The following is a 20,175-nucleotide window of genomic DNA, read 5'->3' as shown; positions in this document are numbered from 1 at the left end:
AAGAAGCAACCTGGTTTGGGATTTACATAATCTCATCCTAGGATTAGCATATTTTGTGTGTAAAGACAGTCATGACAGCAGGTACAAAGGAACATTACAGAAGTTGTCTTTACAGATGAAGCTTCTGATTCACAGTAGTTAAGTTACAACCTTCCCAAAGATTTGTGATGTTCAAGCCACATAAAATCAGTGAAATGCCTATATTAAATGTTTCTCTGGGTGATGTAAAGCCCCATTTGTTATAGATGTATTACTGTTAGTCCTATTTGATTTATAAAGTAAATATTAGTATACTTTGTTTCTGTAACATTTCCCCCCTGAGAAATTAAAAATGCTCTGTCAGCATAAATAGAGAGTAAGTTACTTACCCAGAATCATATAGCAAGTCCTTGGCATATTTTACTAATGAAATCTAGGTACTTATGAATCTCTGTCCTGTGTTTTCATCACAAGTCCATCTATATTTCCTCTTTTTATAGAACCTTTAGTGAGACAGCAGGTATTATATAGAATTATAGACTCTTCTTTTTTTTCATCCATCATATTGTCTAGTGTTCCTCACCACTTCTGCTCACATGCATGGTTTTTTGAATCTTCTCTTTTAAATGTTTTCCCAAGGTTTTCTTATGTTTTGTTCCCCTCTCCCCCTGCCCGAATTCTCTTCAATCTGGTTCTTTCTATCATAGTATTTATACAACCTCTGTTACTGTTGTATCTGAACAGGTCACTGTCTCTAATAATTGGTGGAAAAGTTCTGTTCTTCCTATTTTATGGGTGACATATTTATGAGATTTATTTTAGCAAAATGAAATTCAAGGCATATGGGAAGTCTGTGGCAGGGATATTTCTAGAACTAATTTGCAGATGACACAAAGGTTGGCAGAGCTGTTTTACAGAGCAATTTGGATTATATGATAAGATAATCTAGTCAAACAAAATGTGTTTTAGTACCGCCAAGTATGCAAGAACTCATGTGAAGGTTATGTCTACAAAGTGGAAGACTATTCTGAAAAGCAGTTTGAAAAGCATTTGTCAGGGTGAGGTCATAGTGAGTAACAATTTCAGTTTGGGCTTCCAGTGCTATTCTGACATTAATAAAAAATAAAATTCTAGCGGCTCAGTGTGTTGCATTTTATAATGATTTTCTAATTAAAAAATTGGGAGATGACCTGGTTATGGTGGGTCAATATCTTTGCGAGGGTAGGGAAGATACTGGAGAGATTTCCAAGCTAGAGGACAGAACTGTAACAGATGCAAGTGCTGGAAAACAAATTCAGATAAATTCAAATTTAAAAATATATAATTTTTCAATGAAAATACAATTCATCATTTAAACAAGCTTCTAGGGAGAGAGGTGAGTTCTCCAGACATAGACTTCTCTGGAAAATACTCTTGTTCCTCAAGTTACTAGCCTCAGTGAAGGGATGACTGAATAAAGTAAGGGTGCTGTTACACAAGTGGTCAGACTCTATGAGGTAATGATCTTTTTTTTGCCTTAAAATGTATGTAACTGCTTGTACAAGTATTTGTCAATTGTTGATTGAACTTGCTTATTTTTGTTCTGAAGCCTAGAAATTATATTAAGCCTTCAGTGCATCCTACTGCCCACTGCTGGACTGCAACCTCAGAAATTTACATGGGCTGTAAAGAAGGATATGTTTTGGCAATTGATGCTGACACATGCAGTGTTTCTGTTCTTCAACAAAAACCTCTACCTGGTAAGAAATAGCTGCGTTGTGTGTTTTATTCAAGTAGGGAGGAAAGTGGATAGGTGAAAGCTTTTTTTGTTTTCTTCTCTTCTCCTGTTGTACACCTTACAGAAACTGTAAAGCTATATTGTAGAACCATATTTCTTTTATTAGTATGATAAACATTTGAGAATGTCTTTTGAACTTCTGTGTGAGTTTCTTTAGCACCCAATAAATGGCTTTCATTTTTCTTTGGCAAAAAATGAGAAAAAGCTCTAAATACATCAAAACTGATAAAATGAACAATAGTTCCAGGACCCCAGATCTTATTAACTAGCCCTACTAGATTAACCTTAAACTATTAATATACCAGCTATACACAGTTTTCTTACTATTAGTTAAGTACCGATAATTTATTTTGCGTGAAATATTGGATCGTCCTCATTTGGTATGTTAGATAATGTTAGAACAGATCTTTGAAGACTCATGATGAGTATTCAAAAAACTGAACTTAATGTAATGTTGCTTAATAGAATTCCTTAAGGTCAGCTACATAAACTATTTTCTAATGGAAACAAGGCTGTAAAGACTATCAGGCTTTACTGCAGAAAGTAAGAACCGCAAAGAGTGAACAGAAGATGTCTTCGGCTTCAAACAAAGAAATCTGCTTTTAATTTATTCTAGAATGGGAGGACTCAGTACATGTCCCTCAGATTGACTGCAACTTGCTGAGGCAATTTGTCTGTCCTATGTATATTCCCACCTGTCTTTTTTCATGAGGACGTTTGGCAGGCTAGTGACTAACTAAAGTTTTCTGGCAACAACAGCCCATTCCATGCCTTCTTTTTTCTGGAAATCCTGAGGTCTCTCCTCTGCTACCTGCCACATACCACCCTTCTGTGCCCATTCAGAGGGCTCCCAAGGTGGAGGACAGTGAGGCACAGCCAGCATAAAATGTTCTAGCAATGGCAACATGTACCCTATCGTCCTTTGCAGGGATGGAAGGTGTCGGTCCTATTGTGCACATGAAGTTCACTGGTTCAGTCAGGTCTAAGAGGAGCACTGGAATATGCTTCTCCCTAGCACTAGAACTGGGTAATATCCTGTTGTAGACCATCATAGAACTGTTTCTCTAATAAACACTGTATCAGTGTTAATAGACAGGCTGGTGATAATCTTGTTTTCTTCTTTTGCCGTGCAATACATTATTTTTTAAGCTGCAGGAAGTATCCCTGACTTTCTCAAAGTACTGTATCTCTGTTCAGTTTTGATAGTTAACACAGAAACAGAAGGCTGCTCTTAAAAAAAACCCAATAAACCAGCATTATTTCTCTGCTTTTGAAATTATCAGAGTTTTAAGTTTACCAAATCAAGAGTTGGAAATCATCAACAAATAAAAAGCTGAGGTGTGACCAGAAATGGTTTTGCCAGTTCAGTAGAAGGCAACAAGAATATTTGCTATTTGGGCTTTTCCTTGGCTTGTATATTCTTCTTTGAGTCCTGTCCTAAAACTGTGTAACAAAATTGTCTGTATTCATATTGTACTGAAGCTTCTGCTTAATTTAAAACATACTGCAATCTGTATCTATTTAGCAGAATGCTTAAGTGCATGTCCCAACTTTAAGCACATACTAAATTCCTGTTAGGGTGTTGCAAACAGAATCATAAGCAGCCACAACATTTCACTTGGGCATTTTTTTCAGACTGACTGAAGTTTCTTTTGTAAGAACATCAAATAAAAAAATCACGGTCAGAAATAACAATACCAGAACTTAGCACTGGAAGATAGATAAATCTGCATCTGTACCACTCTCCATGCCAAGTATTGCTATCTCCCTTTTACAGCTGTAAGCTGAATCACAGAAAGATCGTGCTTGCTCAGTTGCATAAATGACAGAAATGGTGGATATTGGGGAAGAATGCACGTTATTGATTCAGTATACTGAACCTGGCCTTTTGTTCAGTAGACTGGAATACACCTGTCTTTTATTGCAATATTGACATATAAACAAGGTTGATGTTATAAATGGTTTTCTTTTGTGCAGAATACATGCGTAAAATATCGGACGTGGTGTCATACGTTCGTAGAGAAGCACAGAAAAAGAAAGGTATTTACATGTTCAAATCAATTTAATAGATTTTTAGGCAGCACCAGTGATGTCTGGGAGTAATAATATGTGAGTACAGCTGGAAGCCACTGGTTAAAAAAACTCAGCTCACACTGGCCTCTGGAAGACACATTGATAGCAATCCTTTATATGTTTACATGACAAATGATTAATAGCTTTTGTGCTAATAGACAGCCGAATGAATAGCCTCAGGAGAAACAGTGGCAGTGAAATAATTTCTGTTCATTCTAATATAAATTAAAATAAGTGATGCCAGAATAGGTTCTCTACTGCTTAGTTTTAGTAACTTTTTTAAAACTGCAATCACTTGTAATTTAGTTGAGTTAGGATTTAGGGGTTTGTTTCAAACATTTTGTTTTGGGCTCCACAGTACAAAAAAGATATTCACATAAGTTCAGCATAGGGCCACAAAGATTATTGCAGAGTCTAAGTACATGACATACAAAGATAGGCTAAGAGAACTGTTTGTTCAGCCTGCAGAAAAGGAAATGGGGGATTTTACTATTGCTTCAGCTACCTAATGAAAGGTTACAGAGAAGATGGAACCAGACAGGCAAAGGACACAGTTTGCATCAATAGAAATTCTGGGTAGATATTAGGAAAAAAAATACTTTCACAGTGAAGGTAGTCAGACATCGGGACAAGCTGCCAAGAGGAGCAATGGAATTTCTGTTCTTGGGTATATTCAGACCTCAGCTGGATATGATCCTGGACAACATGGTCTAACTTTGAAGTTGGTTCTGAGTTTGAAGTTGACTCTGTGCTGAGCAGGAGAGTGGATCAGAGGACATCTAGGGTCCCTTCCAACCTAAATGACTATGATTCTGTTATTGACAAACTTTACTATAGCTATTTAGCAGCCTTTACAAAGTCAAATGATGTCTCAAATTAATTTCTAGTTCGTCAGACCACAGTAGCACTGTCACTTCAAATTATGTGTACCAACCTTCTCCTTCATTATCACAGCAAGAAGTCTAAAGAATATGTAGCCCATGGAGCGTTTTTACTCACAAATAGTAAATCATCCCAGATTTGAAGTTGAGACACATTGTTGCAATAAATTAAATTTGATATTTTATGTTGGTTTTGTGCTCTCAGGTGGCAAACCAAAGGATCTACAAAACCCAGTTTTATTTGCCATGGCATTTTGTAATGAGGGACTGTACGCAGCTGGAAGTGTAAGGCATCCTTTATGCTTTTAACTTACTGTGTGAAAATCAAAGAACATTCAAATGAAGTATATTTGCAGGGTTCAGTGCAAAGACAGGAGTTAGAAAAAAGTGGAGGGCTGCAGAACTATAAAGGTCCTCTCTGGTGTTGTATGTATTTTCTTTGTTAAGATTTGAGACAAGAAATCAGAAGGGAGCAGGGTGGGAATTGATTCCATTTTTATAGCCAAAGAGGCAACAAAAGAGAACAATCCTATTTTTAACAAAAGGCAAAGAGTATTCTAGAGGAACAGAAAAGAAGGGTAGACAAAAAATAGGAAAGGAGAGAAAATGGCCAAGAAAACTACCAAATTGTTTTGTGCAAGGTCTAACTCAATATTTATCCCAAATTGACAATGCCGTTGTATATTACTGCTTAAGAGTGGGACAAATTCTTATACTGTCTCAAAAAACCCAATATGAAATCTTAAGTATTAACTGATGAGAGAGTCTGTTGTTATCAAACATGGACTGTTACTAAGACTTGTATTAAAGAACACCTTCATTTTTCAATAGATTTATTATCCAGGGTAAGAGTCCTCTGGATTTAAACATACTACAGGCGAATGAGACCATTAGTGATGGGATACAATTAAACACTGTTACTTTAGAGAATTTTAATAAGTTCTTGCAGTTCAGTTTGTTGAAGTGACCTAGGATAAATGACCTACACCTCATGTGGATTTGTACTTTTCTGCACAGGAGGGTATTTTATTCTTTTATCACATCAAAGGTCTGCAGTATGAGATGAAAATCTGTGCTGATATCTTACAACCCATATCCAGCCTCATATTCTCTCCTGATTACACCGTACTTCTGCTTGTCACTGACCAGGTACAGCATTTGAAAGAATAGCATTACATAATGGGAAGTTCCTGTGATTCTATATGTGTATGCTGATACTATTGGTATGAAATATCTGTAATGTAATCACACAAGTCAACAAATTATATCAGAGGTGAACTTAGTCCATCTTGTGTTTTTAGTGAAAGATTGGAAATATTTTTAATGAAGCACCGAACAATTGTCTGCTACAGATGGTGGATTATAAAGTACCTAATACTGAGATTTCCCAACAGAAATGCTTGTGTATGTACAGTGGAGTACATGTTCAGGGTCTCCAGTATGTCCAGGTCACGTGGGACCTACTGAGCATGAGCTCGAGGCTTGATGTGTGCCTGCACAGTAAGAAAAGTGTAGCTTGGTTACGTCAGACCTATTGTGGCTGTGCAATAGAGTGGTTCTGCACATGTACCTGAATTTGTCTGGCAACCCAGTCCAAGATCCTTCTTTGATCACCCTGATATCCAGAAATCTTACACAAGGGTCCCAAATCCTCGAATTCCACCTCTTTTTCCAGACCTTTAATCATTTAAATTGGCACTTTTAAAGCTCTTAAAATGTTTTTGTAATGTGTGTATGTGTCAGTCAGCAGGTTCTGTGTTCAGGACAGCAGTGCAGTGGTAACTTTGGTCACACTCTCTCTCTAATTTAATTCTTCTTTCATTAAAATGAGTAGAGAATTTCTAAAATCTTTGTCAATATTAGTTATTAATTGTTTCTAAGAGGCTTTGAGATCTTTAGATAAAAACATCTTTTAAAGCTTAAGACTTATGATTTGTGTTTTATGTTGGTTTAGAATATTTATTGATTCCTGGAGTAACATGAAATAGGGTGGGTTTAAATTATTTTATTAAAGCAATTTTGAGAAACAAAACTTCTTGAAAATGTGACTGGCTGGATCACTCTAAAATGAACTAACCTGATCTTCAGCTAGTGTAAATTAATATAATCCACTAAAGTCAGCTGAATCCTACTGGGCACTTTTTACCTTAGTTTAGAGTCAAACATAAAACATTAAAGAGTGATGCTCAGAAAGATTTTTGGGTTTATTTTGTTGAAGTCTTTGAAAGCTTTTAATGAAAAATTTCATAGCCCAGTGATGGATTATTTCTCTTTATTTGTCAGGGGATAGTCTATACTTACAAACCTGCCCACAGTGGAGAAGCTGTCAAACTCTTGGATGCATGCAGCAGTTGTTTTCTGGCAGCTGATTTTCTTACTCCAGGGAACAAGTACTGTGTGGTAAGAAATGGTATTCTTTCTATTATATATATATTATATATTCTATTATATATATATTATATATATATTATATATTCTATTATATATATATTATATATAATAGTGGCTCTTCTCAGGTAACCAATATGTTGCTAAGGCACAAAATCAAAAGCCTTACAGAGATTGGGACTGTTCTGATATTCGTTACAGTTGTGTAACTTCTCATTAAGGAATTAAATGACATTAATTCAGCTATGGCCTATAAAAGGGTCAGAACTTGCCCTAGAATGCAGGGTGGATAATTTACAGGCTGCTAAAATGCCGTATTGGTTCTGCTGTTGATTTGTGTGACTCACTATTGTTCAGGAACATAGCTGAGCAAAAGATGGATTCAATTCAAAGAATAGATGTTGGAACAAGAAATTCCTACTGATCTTTTCAACCTTCAGCACAAATTGGAACAGCCTGAGAGATGCCTCTGTCCTGGGTTCAGGGACAAAGAAGGCCTTACTCATGTATCTGTCCATTCTGAGAAATTCCTTGCTTTCCTCCTATGCCTTTGACTCCTGCAAGACACACATTTGAGCCAGCAAGTCTGATTCATCTCCAGGCCATGAATTCTTCAAGTAGCTAGCCTAGGAACCCTGGGGACTTAATCAATTAGGTTTGCTGAATCTGTTTGTCGTTAGCATGGGAATGGTAAATTTTACCTGACTCTGAATGAGTAATGTGAGGGTTGATTGATCTCTAGCCATACTTTACTGTGGAATTACAAAATTGCCTGGATATAAGAAGAATTCAACCACCATTCTGATATGCATAATTTTTCATGTGAGAAAACAAGACCTCTCCTCAAGGCCTTTCCTATGGAAAGAAAATTATGAGCAGGTTTTTCTATTGCTGGCTGAATGGTGGGAGTGCTAATATTGATCAAGCTTACATGTTTTGACCTAGATTGTCTCATTCTGCTTAAAGACCATTCCTGTAGTTGCAGCAATTCACAAAAAATATTAAACATTTTAGTTAGGCAGGTGTACCTTGCAGCAACTGGTCTTAAAGGAAAAGCAAGATAATTCAAAGCAAAACTAGTAACCCTTGATCTGCTATGCTCACACATTATTTGAATTTATATTCTATAGGAGATCACTAGTCACTCCCAGACTATTTGGTTATTCTACCCTCTTTTGACTATGTTTTTCTCTGTTCAACAGTCTGTAACAATTTCAGGTGAAGTACAAGTTTGGTTCCTGGAAGATGGAACTTTCCTCAGCAAGCTAAACCTTGATATTGAGGTACACACAACGAGGAGCTTATATAGTGACTGATACTTAAAATTTTCTTTAATATCTTTCAGTTCATAGCATAATATTCCACAGATTTGGATCAACCAGTGCTGAGGAAGGCTCAGTAATGTCTTTGAACAACCCATGAAAGAGATTTAAAAAAAGATTATTTTTCAGAATGTTTACTTGAACTAATCATGTATTTAACTCAGCCATAAAGCAGAGGAAACATTTCAATCTAATGTCCTAGTGATGTGTCTTTAAGCATATCTTTGTAGATAACAATCTAAATTTTTATATTACTTTATTAAATTTTTATTTTTATGGAGTGTCAGAACTGAAAGAAAAGTTTCAAGTGTATAAAAACTAAATGCCTTGACTGATCTGAAAAACAGGTTTTAAGAATTGAGTTAATAAAAGTATTTAAAACTGTTAATGCTTTGTCCTGATTTAAGTTGCATTCAAACCCTGAAATCTGACATAGTAAGAAAAAAAATCCCTTTCTATAACAGCTGTAGACATAACAGTGCACTCACTCTTTTATTTAGGTGGAGCTTCTTTCACTTAAAATCTGGATAGTGGATATGGTTTTTTTTTCATGAGGAGTGCAGAATTAGCTTTTGATATGTAGATACAGAGCATAGGTAAAATTCCTATGATGTCTCTCAAATCCTTTCTTTGTTAGAAAAAAAGTTTTTTAGATAAACCACTTGGGGTTTCTTCTCCAAATTTTAGGGACTTTTAAATAGTAAAAGAAATTGCATACTAACATGTAGCATAATATATAAAAAGATATGGAACTGTTAAATATCTTTTACTTCTTAACTAGGCAACTTCTATGGCTTGCTGTCCCTCCTCCAACAGTGTTGCTGTAGGAACCAAAAGAGGTCAAATCTATTTCCTTGATGTTACCAAAGTTGAAGCTCCACGGGTTGTTCACAGAATTTTTCTTTCCAAATTACCAGTGCTGTCTTTGCAGTAAGTATGTAATAACAAGGGCAGGAATATTGTCAATTTGTTGCTTGAGTAATGCTGTTAGTTGAACAAAAAAATGAAGTTTTTATTCTAAAAAACACAAAATAAAATATTTTAACAGCTTCAATTTTTTCCAACATATTCTGAATTGCTTGCAAGAGGAGTAGTAGCAGGATTTATATGAGAGAAATATAATAAACCTGTATTTTAAGAAGGTTTAACCAAGCACTGAAGATACTGATGTATAAGATCCTTTCTGACAGATCAACATATGCAGTAATTATGCACAATTCCATGTATCTGAATTTAGAGGGTTATTTCTCACTGAATATAAATTTGAGGTTTTGTGAAGTTAAGTTTAAGCCTTTTGGTCATCCCTTCTTATATGGTAGATATTTATTACCATTGTTAATTATTCATTTGCTTATAGTTCCGGAATTTACCAGCCCACTTGTAATTAGCTCTAGTGATCTAAAAGGCTTTTTTTGTTTGGTTGGGTTTTTTTTTCAATTATTGAAAAATCTGAGAGTATTTTACTTCTACTTTTTAAAAAATAGAATGGATTTTTAACTGTTTAATGTAAACCTGTCTGTTATTTGGAGACTCAAATGTGATCTCTTTTCACAGTTACCTAAGAAAAAACATTAAAAATAGATATATCAAGCAACTTACTCAAAGTCAAATCAATGCAAACAAAGACATGTTTATCCAAAATAATATAAAAATCTGTATAGTAGTTTTATTTTTAAAAAAGTGAACTTCAAATAAAGATTTAATAAAGTTGTTAACTTAGACTGCTATGGAGTATCATTAGGTTTAGACTGACCACCCACTGAATTAGAAATTGCACTTATAGCACTGGGCTTTATATCAGGCCCTAACCCTGTAAACCTAGAAGCTGAAATTTCAGTTGCATTTATGCCCTCAATGAAGTCAGCAGATTTATGGGAGTGGAATTATTTGACCCTTTTTATTGATTGTATTAAACATTTTTCTACTTGGATTCATATTTTACCTAGTTATGATCAGAGTGGCCAGTTCCTCATCGCTAGAGCTACAGAAGGACATATCTTTATTCTAGATGCCCGGCCTTCAAAATTATTCCAAGTTCTTGGATACGTAGGTAATGCATGTAGCAACATTAATTACATTATCAGCTTTTCACTATTTGCTGTATTTTGAGTATACTTGCTGGTCAGACTAAGCCACTCTCCTTCATTCTACTTATTTTTTTGGAGGACTAAACATATTTCCCAACCATATTTTGTCCTGGCCAATCTTTTTTTTTTTTTCTCCTCTGTAATTTTAGTTAGCAAATGCACTGATATTAGTTTTCTTCCAGGGCACATATAAGTCACAGGGAAGAGAATGGATTAGCTGACCAACTGATCAAAAGTCCAGCACAAAAGTAATAGCGCGGGCAAAGAACTTAAGACTTTTGTGGCTTGCCATATGAGAAATTAGACTAAAAAAATGTAGGTCATGATAGCTGTGTGCAATCTCCTGTTACAAATGTCTGCCCCAGACATCTTTAACATGGGGACTGCTGGAATTGTCAGCTTTGCTGGTTGATACTGAAGAATAAAAAATGATGGAATTTTAAATCACAAAAAAAATATTCTGAAATTTGTAAATTTGTTTAGGCAGTCTCTCAATTCCAATAACATTATACTTACAGGTCACATCTATGCATATAGATCTTCATCATAATTTTAAGTATAAAGGACATTATTTTATAATTTTAATTGGTTTGACAAATATAAAATTACATCTCCTTAGATAATTTTCAGAATTCGCCTGATCATGTTCTCATTGTCTGGCTGGCTTCTTAGAGGAGGGTTTTTCTGTGCTTTATCTGGTGGTTATCAGCAGCCAGCCTCAAAATTGCTACAGTGCAAGCTGGATGTAAATTCAGATTTGAATGGTTAATGTAATAGTAACACTCTGGTGCGTAGCATTCTCAGCACTCAATGCCTAAGCTGTAGTTGTGTGCATGCAGCACTTTCTGAAACCAGGTTGTGCTGGTCTGACATTTTAATGCAAGTTCAAAACTGTGTGGTTGAGCCGAGAAGTACTCTGAACTGGGATCCCGTTTTGTTTTACATGGTATCTTAGTAAAAACAATGTTACCACGGCTTCAGTAACAATTTGCATTGGTGTTCCTTACCTGCTTCAGTGTTGGCAGATGAAGTGCTGGATCTTTCTGTAGTTTCTGACTTCAGGAATGACTTAGTTGAAATGGTGGTACTTCTTAATGTAGCAGAGGTCCAGCGAGCAAGACTGGAAATTTTTTGCCTACCTTCAGCACTCACAACAGGTAAGAATTGAAATATATATACTATGTGATTTTTTTCTAAGGCAAGAACATATTATTGCCATCCCTTAACACAGAATACTAGCAATCTTAATTTCTTTCTTCATCTCATCTGCACGTTCTCCAGGGACACCATTTTTCATACAGCAGTCTGTAGACTAGTAGTCAGCTGAATCATTTCAGCAGAAAGACTGTGATATTTTGAGGAAAAGCCAAGGAAGGAAGGAGAGAAGTAATTCACTTGTAGAATCACAAAGCCACCACTTAACTGCTACTACTACTGGTGGTTGTTGTTGTTACTGTTGTTGTTGTTACTACCGTGTGGGCAATGCCCAAAGCCAGCCACAAAGAGGCCTTGGGCTTGGCATCACCCATATGCAGACTAGCATATCAGATGTTCAAAGTCCTGTGTATCTGCAGTGTGCAGTGTACATATTGGGACATCCCAGTTAGAATCTCTATTCATAATCTGGAAGTAAAATGAAGGGAACCTGTTAGGCTTTCACTAAATTGGGTAACCCATGCTAAATTCTCAAACACTGTTCATGATTTGTTTTATATATGCCATCCTCAACTGTGAAACAACTCAGTAATTTGTGTCATTCAGGACACAGCTATAATATTACAGCATTTTAAAAGTACTATAAGCAAGAACAAATGGACCTTAGTGTCATGAGTGATCACAGAACTTTTAATTGTGTCTGATATTCTAGGAATATCTAGAATTGATATTCTAGGAATGCATTGATTTGGGGTACTTTCTGGAATCAACTGGGAAACTAATTCAGTTGTCATGAAAGGGCTTAAATGCATTAACTTAACTAAGGCACGGTGCAGGCTAATGTGCTTGGTGTTCTCACCATGCAGCCAGCGCAGGACAGGCTTGGTTGGCAGTGGCACGATACACTTCCAGTTTTATGTCTCTTCCACCTAAGGATTGCCAAGTCAATACAGTCTGAGGTTTCAGTGATGTCTTCTATCTATCACATTACAACAAAAGGCAGCCTGTGTTCATTATTAATATCATTCTATTTTTATATCATTTTACACACATTATATGCAATTGAATTACTAACAAAGCCTTTTGTGAAGACTTCTGTAAAACTGTTAGTAAGCCTAGTGTTAGATTTTCTAGTTATTTGCATTTAATTTTCAAAAGACCTTACAATTTACAAAGTTTTTTAAAAGTAGTTTTGAATGAAGTTAGTATTTTCTTTAAATATTCACTAATGTTGGACTTCTTTTTGTGCCCATTTTTAGACATATAAAATGGGGCTTGATTTTCAAAGGTGCTGAAAATCTACAGTTACTGCATCAGTCTTAATTTCAGGTGTCTCTTTAAAACTCAAATTAAGTAACCAAAAAGAATAAAATGCCCTTCTGAAGATGTGAACTTAAGTGTTTTAACCAATACCATCCAGGCTGTGTGTACTTCATGGCAGAGATGCCTAAACAAGTTCTAGATGAAGGCTATGATGACATGAACCTCCATGCAAACTAATTAGCACTGCTTACATAATACCCAAGAAGCAGGGCAAATTAGTGTATACAAATTGTCACGTCACTGTGGTTAAACTGTTTCTAGTACTTCTTTAGAGCTAGTAAAGCTATCTCACTGCTTCACTCCAGTGTGCCACATCAGCACAACCCACAGAGTTTAGTGTTAAAGCTAGGTATCTTAATTCCCAGTCTCCTCCTTGAAAACTCACATCATGCTCAATCCTTGCTGAGATTGGTTTTCATAATTACTTGATGGGTGAAGCACCTGCATTAGTGGTAGTGATGCCTCTTCCTCACTGTTTCTTTTTTCAATCTCTTAGATAATGATAAGTATATTAATGAACAAGGAATGCTTAGTGCTAATGCCATTAAAAAGGAGCAATATGATCTGGATTACCCTTTGAGCTCTGCAGTCAGATTGAAGGATAACACTGTGTATGGCTACTGTACCTGTGCACCTTTCATCTGTAAATACCGTCTCTCTGAAGAGGTAATTCTCTGAAGCTGCTTTATTTTGGGTGGTGGTTAAATACCAGCGAACAAAGGCTGTAGAAAAAGTGAATATAGCAGGATATTATCTTAAAGAAATCCTCTCTGCACTAAAAAAACCCTACTCCCTCCGTAAACATCAACTTTCAGTATCCTACCACCTGCTCAGAAACCTGGCAAAAGCAATCTCCTTGTTGTATTACAGAGAAAGCCAAATACTGTTTTTTAAAACTCATTCAGCTGGCAAGCACTTCACATGTAGCTTTTGTATTGGAGCTGTGCTTTTGTGCAGTCTGCTGAATAACCTGAATATCCAGCAATTGAAGAAACTGAGCCAATGTGAGCCCATGACTCTCAGATGCAACTGCAAAGCCCAGCCCTGCCTTGCAATGAAGTAGTGGGAGCTTCAGGAAGCCACTGCCATTGCCTGCTGATGAACTGGAGCTCTCTGCAGCTCATAGGTCTCCCTCAGTTTGTCAGGTCAAGCAAGAAGGTGAATTCCAAAGGTGAGTATCCCTCCTCGACAAGTCCCGTACTTTCTGAGCTAAGAAATTCCAGGCCCAAACACACATCCAAACAACAACAAACACACAGACCCTTTTGAAGACATGAGAAGAAAAATCAGCAGCATAGCAATGGTACTGCTTCCTGAGCTCAGTAATCCAACAGCATTTTAAATTGCAATGCATGTGATAACTCACAAAGCTATCATTAGTCTTCTCAAAATGGCATAGATATTTCCATCATCTGAACTGCTGCTAACATTTTGTTTGTTTGGCAGAATATGTTGGAAGATCCATCAGTATTTATATCAGAAAAGAGGACTCCTAGCAATCAGCTTGGATCAGGGTTCCTCTGTTTATCACCCAATAGCCAGTGGCTGGCATCAGCAGCAAAGGATGGCATTTTGTTCATCTATAATACTTTTACTATGGTAGGTAGGCATCCAGGCACAAGCTTTGTTTGGTTTACATGAAAGAGGTGTGAAAGCTGCTTTCTTTCACTGTAAGCTTTTCTTCACTTGAATATAAGGTGTTCCAGAAAAATTTATGTTGAACAAGAACGGATATAGCATTATACAGTACAATTGTTTTTATAATGAATGTGTATATGATCATAGGAACTACTTACTTTCTTCTCCAGTAAATCTTAGGGTAGATAATTTTACTCTTCTTTATCTCCTGCAAAATCAATATACTAGAAACTTGCCCCATCAGTAGTCAAAAATTGTAAAATCATAAATCCTAGTCTTTTATATACTTTGTATTGACTTTTTGGATTTACTTTTATCTAAAAATAAAGAAGCATGATTTACAGATATATTCCATTAGAAAAACATATTTGCTGATACTGTTTCTATGACTTTTCTAGGATGTACTTGCTCAAAAGCATTGTCACTCATACCAAGGAGGGGGAATCAGATCCATGGTATTTTCGCTGGATGGCAAATTCATCCTTGTTAATGGTGAAAATGATGGTGCCCTGGTGTGTCTGAAATGGAAGTATGTATCAAGTGCCACACCAATACTGATGGTGTAAATTCTTGTATCCTGACAGGCTAATTTTTGCATCTACTTGTGATTCTAGACTTCCTTTTTATTAGTGTCAAAGTAAGGAGAAGAATTGGGTAGAAATAATATCACTCCTCTCATCTTTAGAGGCCGTCTCCGTAGCTCATGAAAAGTCTTGTACTTCGGGTGTGGTTGCAATACAAGATACAGGAGTATCTTCTGATAAGTATTAGCCATAGTGAGCTTCTTATCACTCTTAAATAAACCATCTGGAAGGGGCTTTTTGGGGATGTACGGGATGCAATCTCATGAGATACTATTTTAACTCAGCGATTAGGAGACATCACAGCTTTAATGGGAATTCAACTGTGGCTATAGAGAGCTCTTAGCTAACATTAGGAGTAAGAGATGCTTGAAGCTACAGCTTTTCTATGGTATAACAAATGTTCAGGTAGGTGCATAGATTAAAGATGACGCTGCCGGAGCAGTATTTCTGATCTGGGTAATCCATCTTTCAGAATTTCTAATTCTGTGGAAACTTCACTTAATCATGCAAATCTAGAACTCAAACAATATTGAATCATATGTAAAAATATTGAATAATCATTTTTAAACAACTTAATAATTGTGTTATAAAGAGTATTTAATACTTTGTCCTTTTCCATAATACACAAAAAATACATCAGTTCCCTTTCTGTTTACTAGGAAGGTAAAGAAAATTGAAGTTAAGGACGCTGCTTTTCACTGGCGATCTCTTCTTGCTATACTGAACAAGTCTGCTTCAAATGAAAATGTTGTTTTAAAGTCTATGGCAGAATGGCAGTTTGACCCAGAATCCACATTGGATGCACTTCCAGAAGAGAAATTTAAGGTGTTTTCTTTATTTTTATGGGGGGGAAAAGTTTGATCATTATCCTAAAATTACACATGATAAAAACTGTCCTCAAAACAAACTCTGATCCTTTTGTAAAAGTAGAAGAATACCCCTAAGGATAGGCTGAATATGCTTAATTATTAATTTGTAGAATAGTATTATCAAGGAAATGAAATAGTTATGGGAAGATGACATTCACATCTTCAATTTCACTTGGTTTCACAGAAAACTCTGTGAAAGTCAGTTTCTCCCCATGTGAAATTATGTGTCATTCCCAGTGTGATGTTGCTGCTATATGTTGTGTGTTACTAGTCCTATATTTTTCTGTTGAAATCAAACAAAGCAGTGATTACAGAGATTAGTACAGTCAGCCTGTTTGAGTCAAAAGGCTTTGCATAACAGCAAGGGTTTGCAGGATCAGATCTGGAGACTGGTTAGTGAATAAAACTGTTGTAGCACTCTGCAATGTGGTGGTGGTGCTTCTAATGTGAGTCCATTTTTTATTTAATTTCTGTCTCTCTCTCATTCTCTTTAAGTGCCTGAGATGAATGTTAATATCCTTAATTTCAGGAGGCACCACTTAAATCTTCCAGTGTAGAGGTGACAGAAGAAGACGGAAACATCGCCAGTTTGTATTCAGCCAGTACCAATGACATGACGTGGATAGGTCAGAAAATAAAGAAGGTACTTTCATAGAACAAGTATTAATCAAAGCCAGAGTTTTCAAGAGTCAGTAGTGATGATTTGGGGTGCCAAATTATATGCTGTAAAGGAATATAGTTTCTAAAGCTTTTCTGAAATTTGAACCTCTCCTTAAGGCATTGCGATCTAGATTTTTAGAAATCCTAGGTCAAGGTTATAAACACTTCAGAGAAGGTACCTAGCACAATAGGAGCTTTAAAGATCAAAACACCACTTCTACACAAGGAGTAAACTAAAAAAAAAATTACTAGAGAAATTGGCTTCTTTTAGACACTTATAAAGACTTTTTTCTTCTAAATGTCAAAAAGTTGCACAGAAAATTATTACCAGAAACCAAGCAGTGCTCTCTTCTTCCCAAGGGCCAGAATAACAAATTCTACAGGACTAATAAATCAATAGTCAACAATATGACATTAATTATAAAACCCCTGATGTTTATTTCAGGTTAAGGTTGAGGTGAGTATTTTATGTAACCGAAGTTTTTTATGAGTGAAAGTGCATCAGAGATCTAACTGTCTACAGAGAGGGGATTTAGCACTTTGTGAGCCTGGAAACTCTTATGTTAATGTTAGTATGGATTATTTTTTTCCCAGAAATACAAATTTATGGATGCTAGCAGCTTCTTTCTGATATGAGCCAGAGCTGTGTATTTTGTCCATCTTTTGAGGTTCAATGATAGGACAAAGCAAAATATCATAGCTTTCTGGGTGATCTCAGGAGTGACTTTCCAAATTATGATGCAGTTTCACAAGTGGCTCAAGTCAATCTGAAACATACTGCCACTGAAAGTGGCATCTTCTCCATCCCTCTCCCAGACATGTATTCCTGTTTCTGCTTTGGTGCTGGCACTCGTGCTTTGGTGTCTCTATTGGGATTTTTTTGGCAAATCCATGTGACTATGCATACACACAAGTAACACATGACTATTAGTATCAGCTAGGGACAGGTGATGAGAAGCAAAGTTTGAAGGGCAGCAGTGTGGTCCTAGGTTGTTTTAAGCTGCTCATTAATGTCCTAAAAGACATGCATCTGGCTTTTAGAGGATGGAGTCCATACAATGTCAGAATGATACACCCCTTCCTTTCAATCAATAGCCATCATCCTACTTAAAGTTGTGAACTTATTTTAGAAAGCAAATTCCAGAGGTGCAGACTAATTGCAAAATTTTCTCTAAGAGGTGTAGAGTCAAAGAAAGCCCCTACAGGGCTGCAGGGGCAAAGAAAATTTCACTGCTTCCAGAATGAGTAACAGATGTTAGTTTACTTGTGTCTTTAAATATCCTACTGGAAATGCCTAGTGACAATGAAAAATCTAAGGAATATAAAACACTTCACAAATTCTGGCAGTAGACTTTACCCAGTTCAACATGTCTGTAATCATTTCACTTATAATTACTTCTTTCTTTAATATTTTCTTTCTTTTAAGCTCTATTGCTGAACAGCCAGTTTACAATGTGACCTGGTTGTACAATCTTTTTTCTCTTGAGCAATTCTAAGAATCATCCTATTGAATTAGGATTATGCCTGTTTCAGTTATTAATCCTTTTGGAGTTTTGTTTTCTGTACAGATAATGTTCCTTTAGATGATTTCAATCTTCTTTTCTCTTCGTGTTTTTTTTTTTTTTCTTCAACAATATATTTATTGTATGTCAGGTCATTAGAGAAGAGACTCAGAGGTTTGCTAACCAGAAGAAAGAGCTGCAAATGGGAATTAAAAAGCTGCGTAAAACTGTGAGTTTTTTAGAAAGATAATGGCTCAGCTTACCAGTTTTGTTTACAAGTACACTTCCTTTGTGGCTATCAGCTCTAGCGCTAAGATACATTTTTGTCATAAACTCTGAGCAGACAGGTAATAAAGAGACACACTTCTTCAGGGACTGCACGCTGAACCTGTCCAGAACTACTGTCTGGTTCTCAGGTTTCTTTGCTCCAAATAAATATTTTGTATCACCCTTATACCTTGAGCAATCTGTCCCCTCAGCAGGCTAGTTTCTGCCTGTCTAACAACCTTCCATTATAGAAACTACTATCCTCTCCTCTTCCTTCTGTTTCCTTCCATAAAAACTGCTATCTGCCCTGTCTGGGCAACCTGTTGCAGTACTCAGTCACCCTCACAGTAAAAAACTGTTTCCTGATGTTTGGGTGGATCCTCTTGTGTTTCAATTTGTGCCCATTGCCTCTGGGCACCACTGAAAAGAGCCTGGCTCCACCCTCTTAGCACCCTCCCTTCAGATATTTATATATATTGATGAGATTCCCCCCAAGCCATTTATTAGGCTGAACAGTCCCAGTTGTCTCAGCCTTTCCTCATATGAGAGATGCTCCAGTCCCATAATCACCTCTGCAGTATGTCCATGTCTCAGCTCCCTCAACCTGCTAGCAACACTTTCAATACAGCTCAGGATACCGTTAGCCTTTTTTGCTGCAAGGGCTTGTTGCTGGCTCATGTTCAACTTGGTGTCCACCAGGACCCCCAGCTACTTTTCTGCAAGGTTGTTTTCCAGTTGCTCAGCACCCAGCATGTCCTGGTGCACAGGGCTATTCCTCCCCAGGTGCAGGATTTTGGACTTCCCTTTGTTGAACTGCATGAGATGATAGATAACAGCTTAATAAAGTGATAACAACTTAATACAGTTCTCAGAAGCAGAGAATAAAGAATTGTGTACTACAGGTTCTTAGAAAGTATACACAACTTCACATATAACATCAAAATCAACTTTAAGAGAAAGATGAAATATATTCACATAGTACTCTCTGTCACTAGCTACAGGCAGCACATTCTACCAATTACCATGAAGCAGTTAAAAGTGGAGGCAATTAAAATTACTTTTTCTGATATCAAGTTTCACAGTGTTAAAAATAGCATTTCCTCTGTTCACATTAAAATTACTTTTTATTCCTTATACTTATTTAAAAAAAAACAGATTCAGAAAATGATGCATGAAAATGAACAGGTGCCAGACATTGAGAAACTGGAGCAGCAGGAGTTCAACCTGGATATAGAAGAATGGGAAAGAGCGCAAGCAGAGGCTGAACAAGAAGTGGCCAGGGTATGATAGAATGGGGGGAGAACATTTTAAAACTAGCAGTGAAAAGGAGAAAGAATGATTGAAGAACAGAGGATGATCTCAAAGTTGCTGTTTGCTGCTAAGAAGCAGGAAATGTTAGAAGTATTTTAAGTCACTTTTTGAAGCAGGTGAAGCTGCTGATGCAGACATTGCCAACTGGAATATGATCTATGCCAGAAACTATAAATATGACACCGTGGCCTTGGGCATGTTGCTTAAGTTCTGTGATACTTTTCTTCACATATAAAATGATGCCTTTCAGTAGTATGCAATATAGTTTTTGGAGAAGATAGCTGCAATAGTCTAAGATGATGAAATATTGGTAATTCATTTCACCTGTTAGGTTTATTTCAGTAACTCAATACAAATTG

At 36.4% G+C, this 20,175-nt stretch overlaps 1 protein-coding gene across 1 annotated transcript in view; it reads left to right on the top strand.

Annotated features, from left to right (window-relative positions):
* The window catches only part of CFAP43 (cilia and flagella associated protein 43), a 50,287-nt gene that overhangs the window by 13,090 nt on the left and 17,022 nt on the right, over positions 1-20,175 (top strand). The window contains exons 6-21 of the mRNA XM_059821353.1: positions 1,568-1,718; positions 3,734-3,796; positions 4,916-4,995; positions 5,728-5,859; positions 6,994-7,110; positions 8,301-8,381; positions 9,202-9,350; positions 10,367-10,470; positions 11,524-11,664; positions 13,482-13,651; positions 14,432-14,584; positions 15,022-15,152; positions 15,867-16,032; positions 16,606-16,719; positions 18,390-18,467; positions 19,661-19,786. Coding sequence (XP_059677336.1) covers positions 1,568-1,718; positions 3,734-3,796; positions 4,916-4,995; positions 5,728-5,859; positions 6,994-7,110; positions 8,301-8,381; positions 9,202-9,350; positions 10,367-10,470; positions 11,524-11,664; positions 13,482-13,651; positions 14,432-14,584; positions 15,022-15,152; positions 15,867-16,032; positions 16,606-16,719; positions 18,390-18,467; positions 19,661-19,786 — 1,956 coding nt within the window. The remainder of the gene's footprint in view (positions 1-1,567; positions 1,719-3,733; positions 3,797-4,915; positions 4,996-5,727; positions 5,860-6,993; positions 7,111-8,300; positions 8,382-9,201; positions 9,351-10,366; positions 10,471-11,523; positions 11,665-13,481; positions 13,652-14,431; positions 14,585-15,021; positions 15,153-15,866; positions 16,033-16,605; positions 16,720-18,389; positions 18,468-19,660; positions 19,787-20,175) is intronic.

Source organism: Gavia stellata, chromosome 9, assembly GCF_030936135.1.
Source record: "Gavia stellata isolate bGavSte3 chromosome 9, bGavSte3.hap2, whole genome shotgun sequence".
In the NCBI taxonomy this organism is placed as follows: Eukaryota; Metazoa; Chordata; class Aves; order Gaviiformes; family Gaviidae; genus Gavia; species Gavia stellata.
This window is presented reverse-complemented; position numbering and strand designations above follow the sequence as displayed.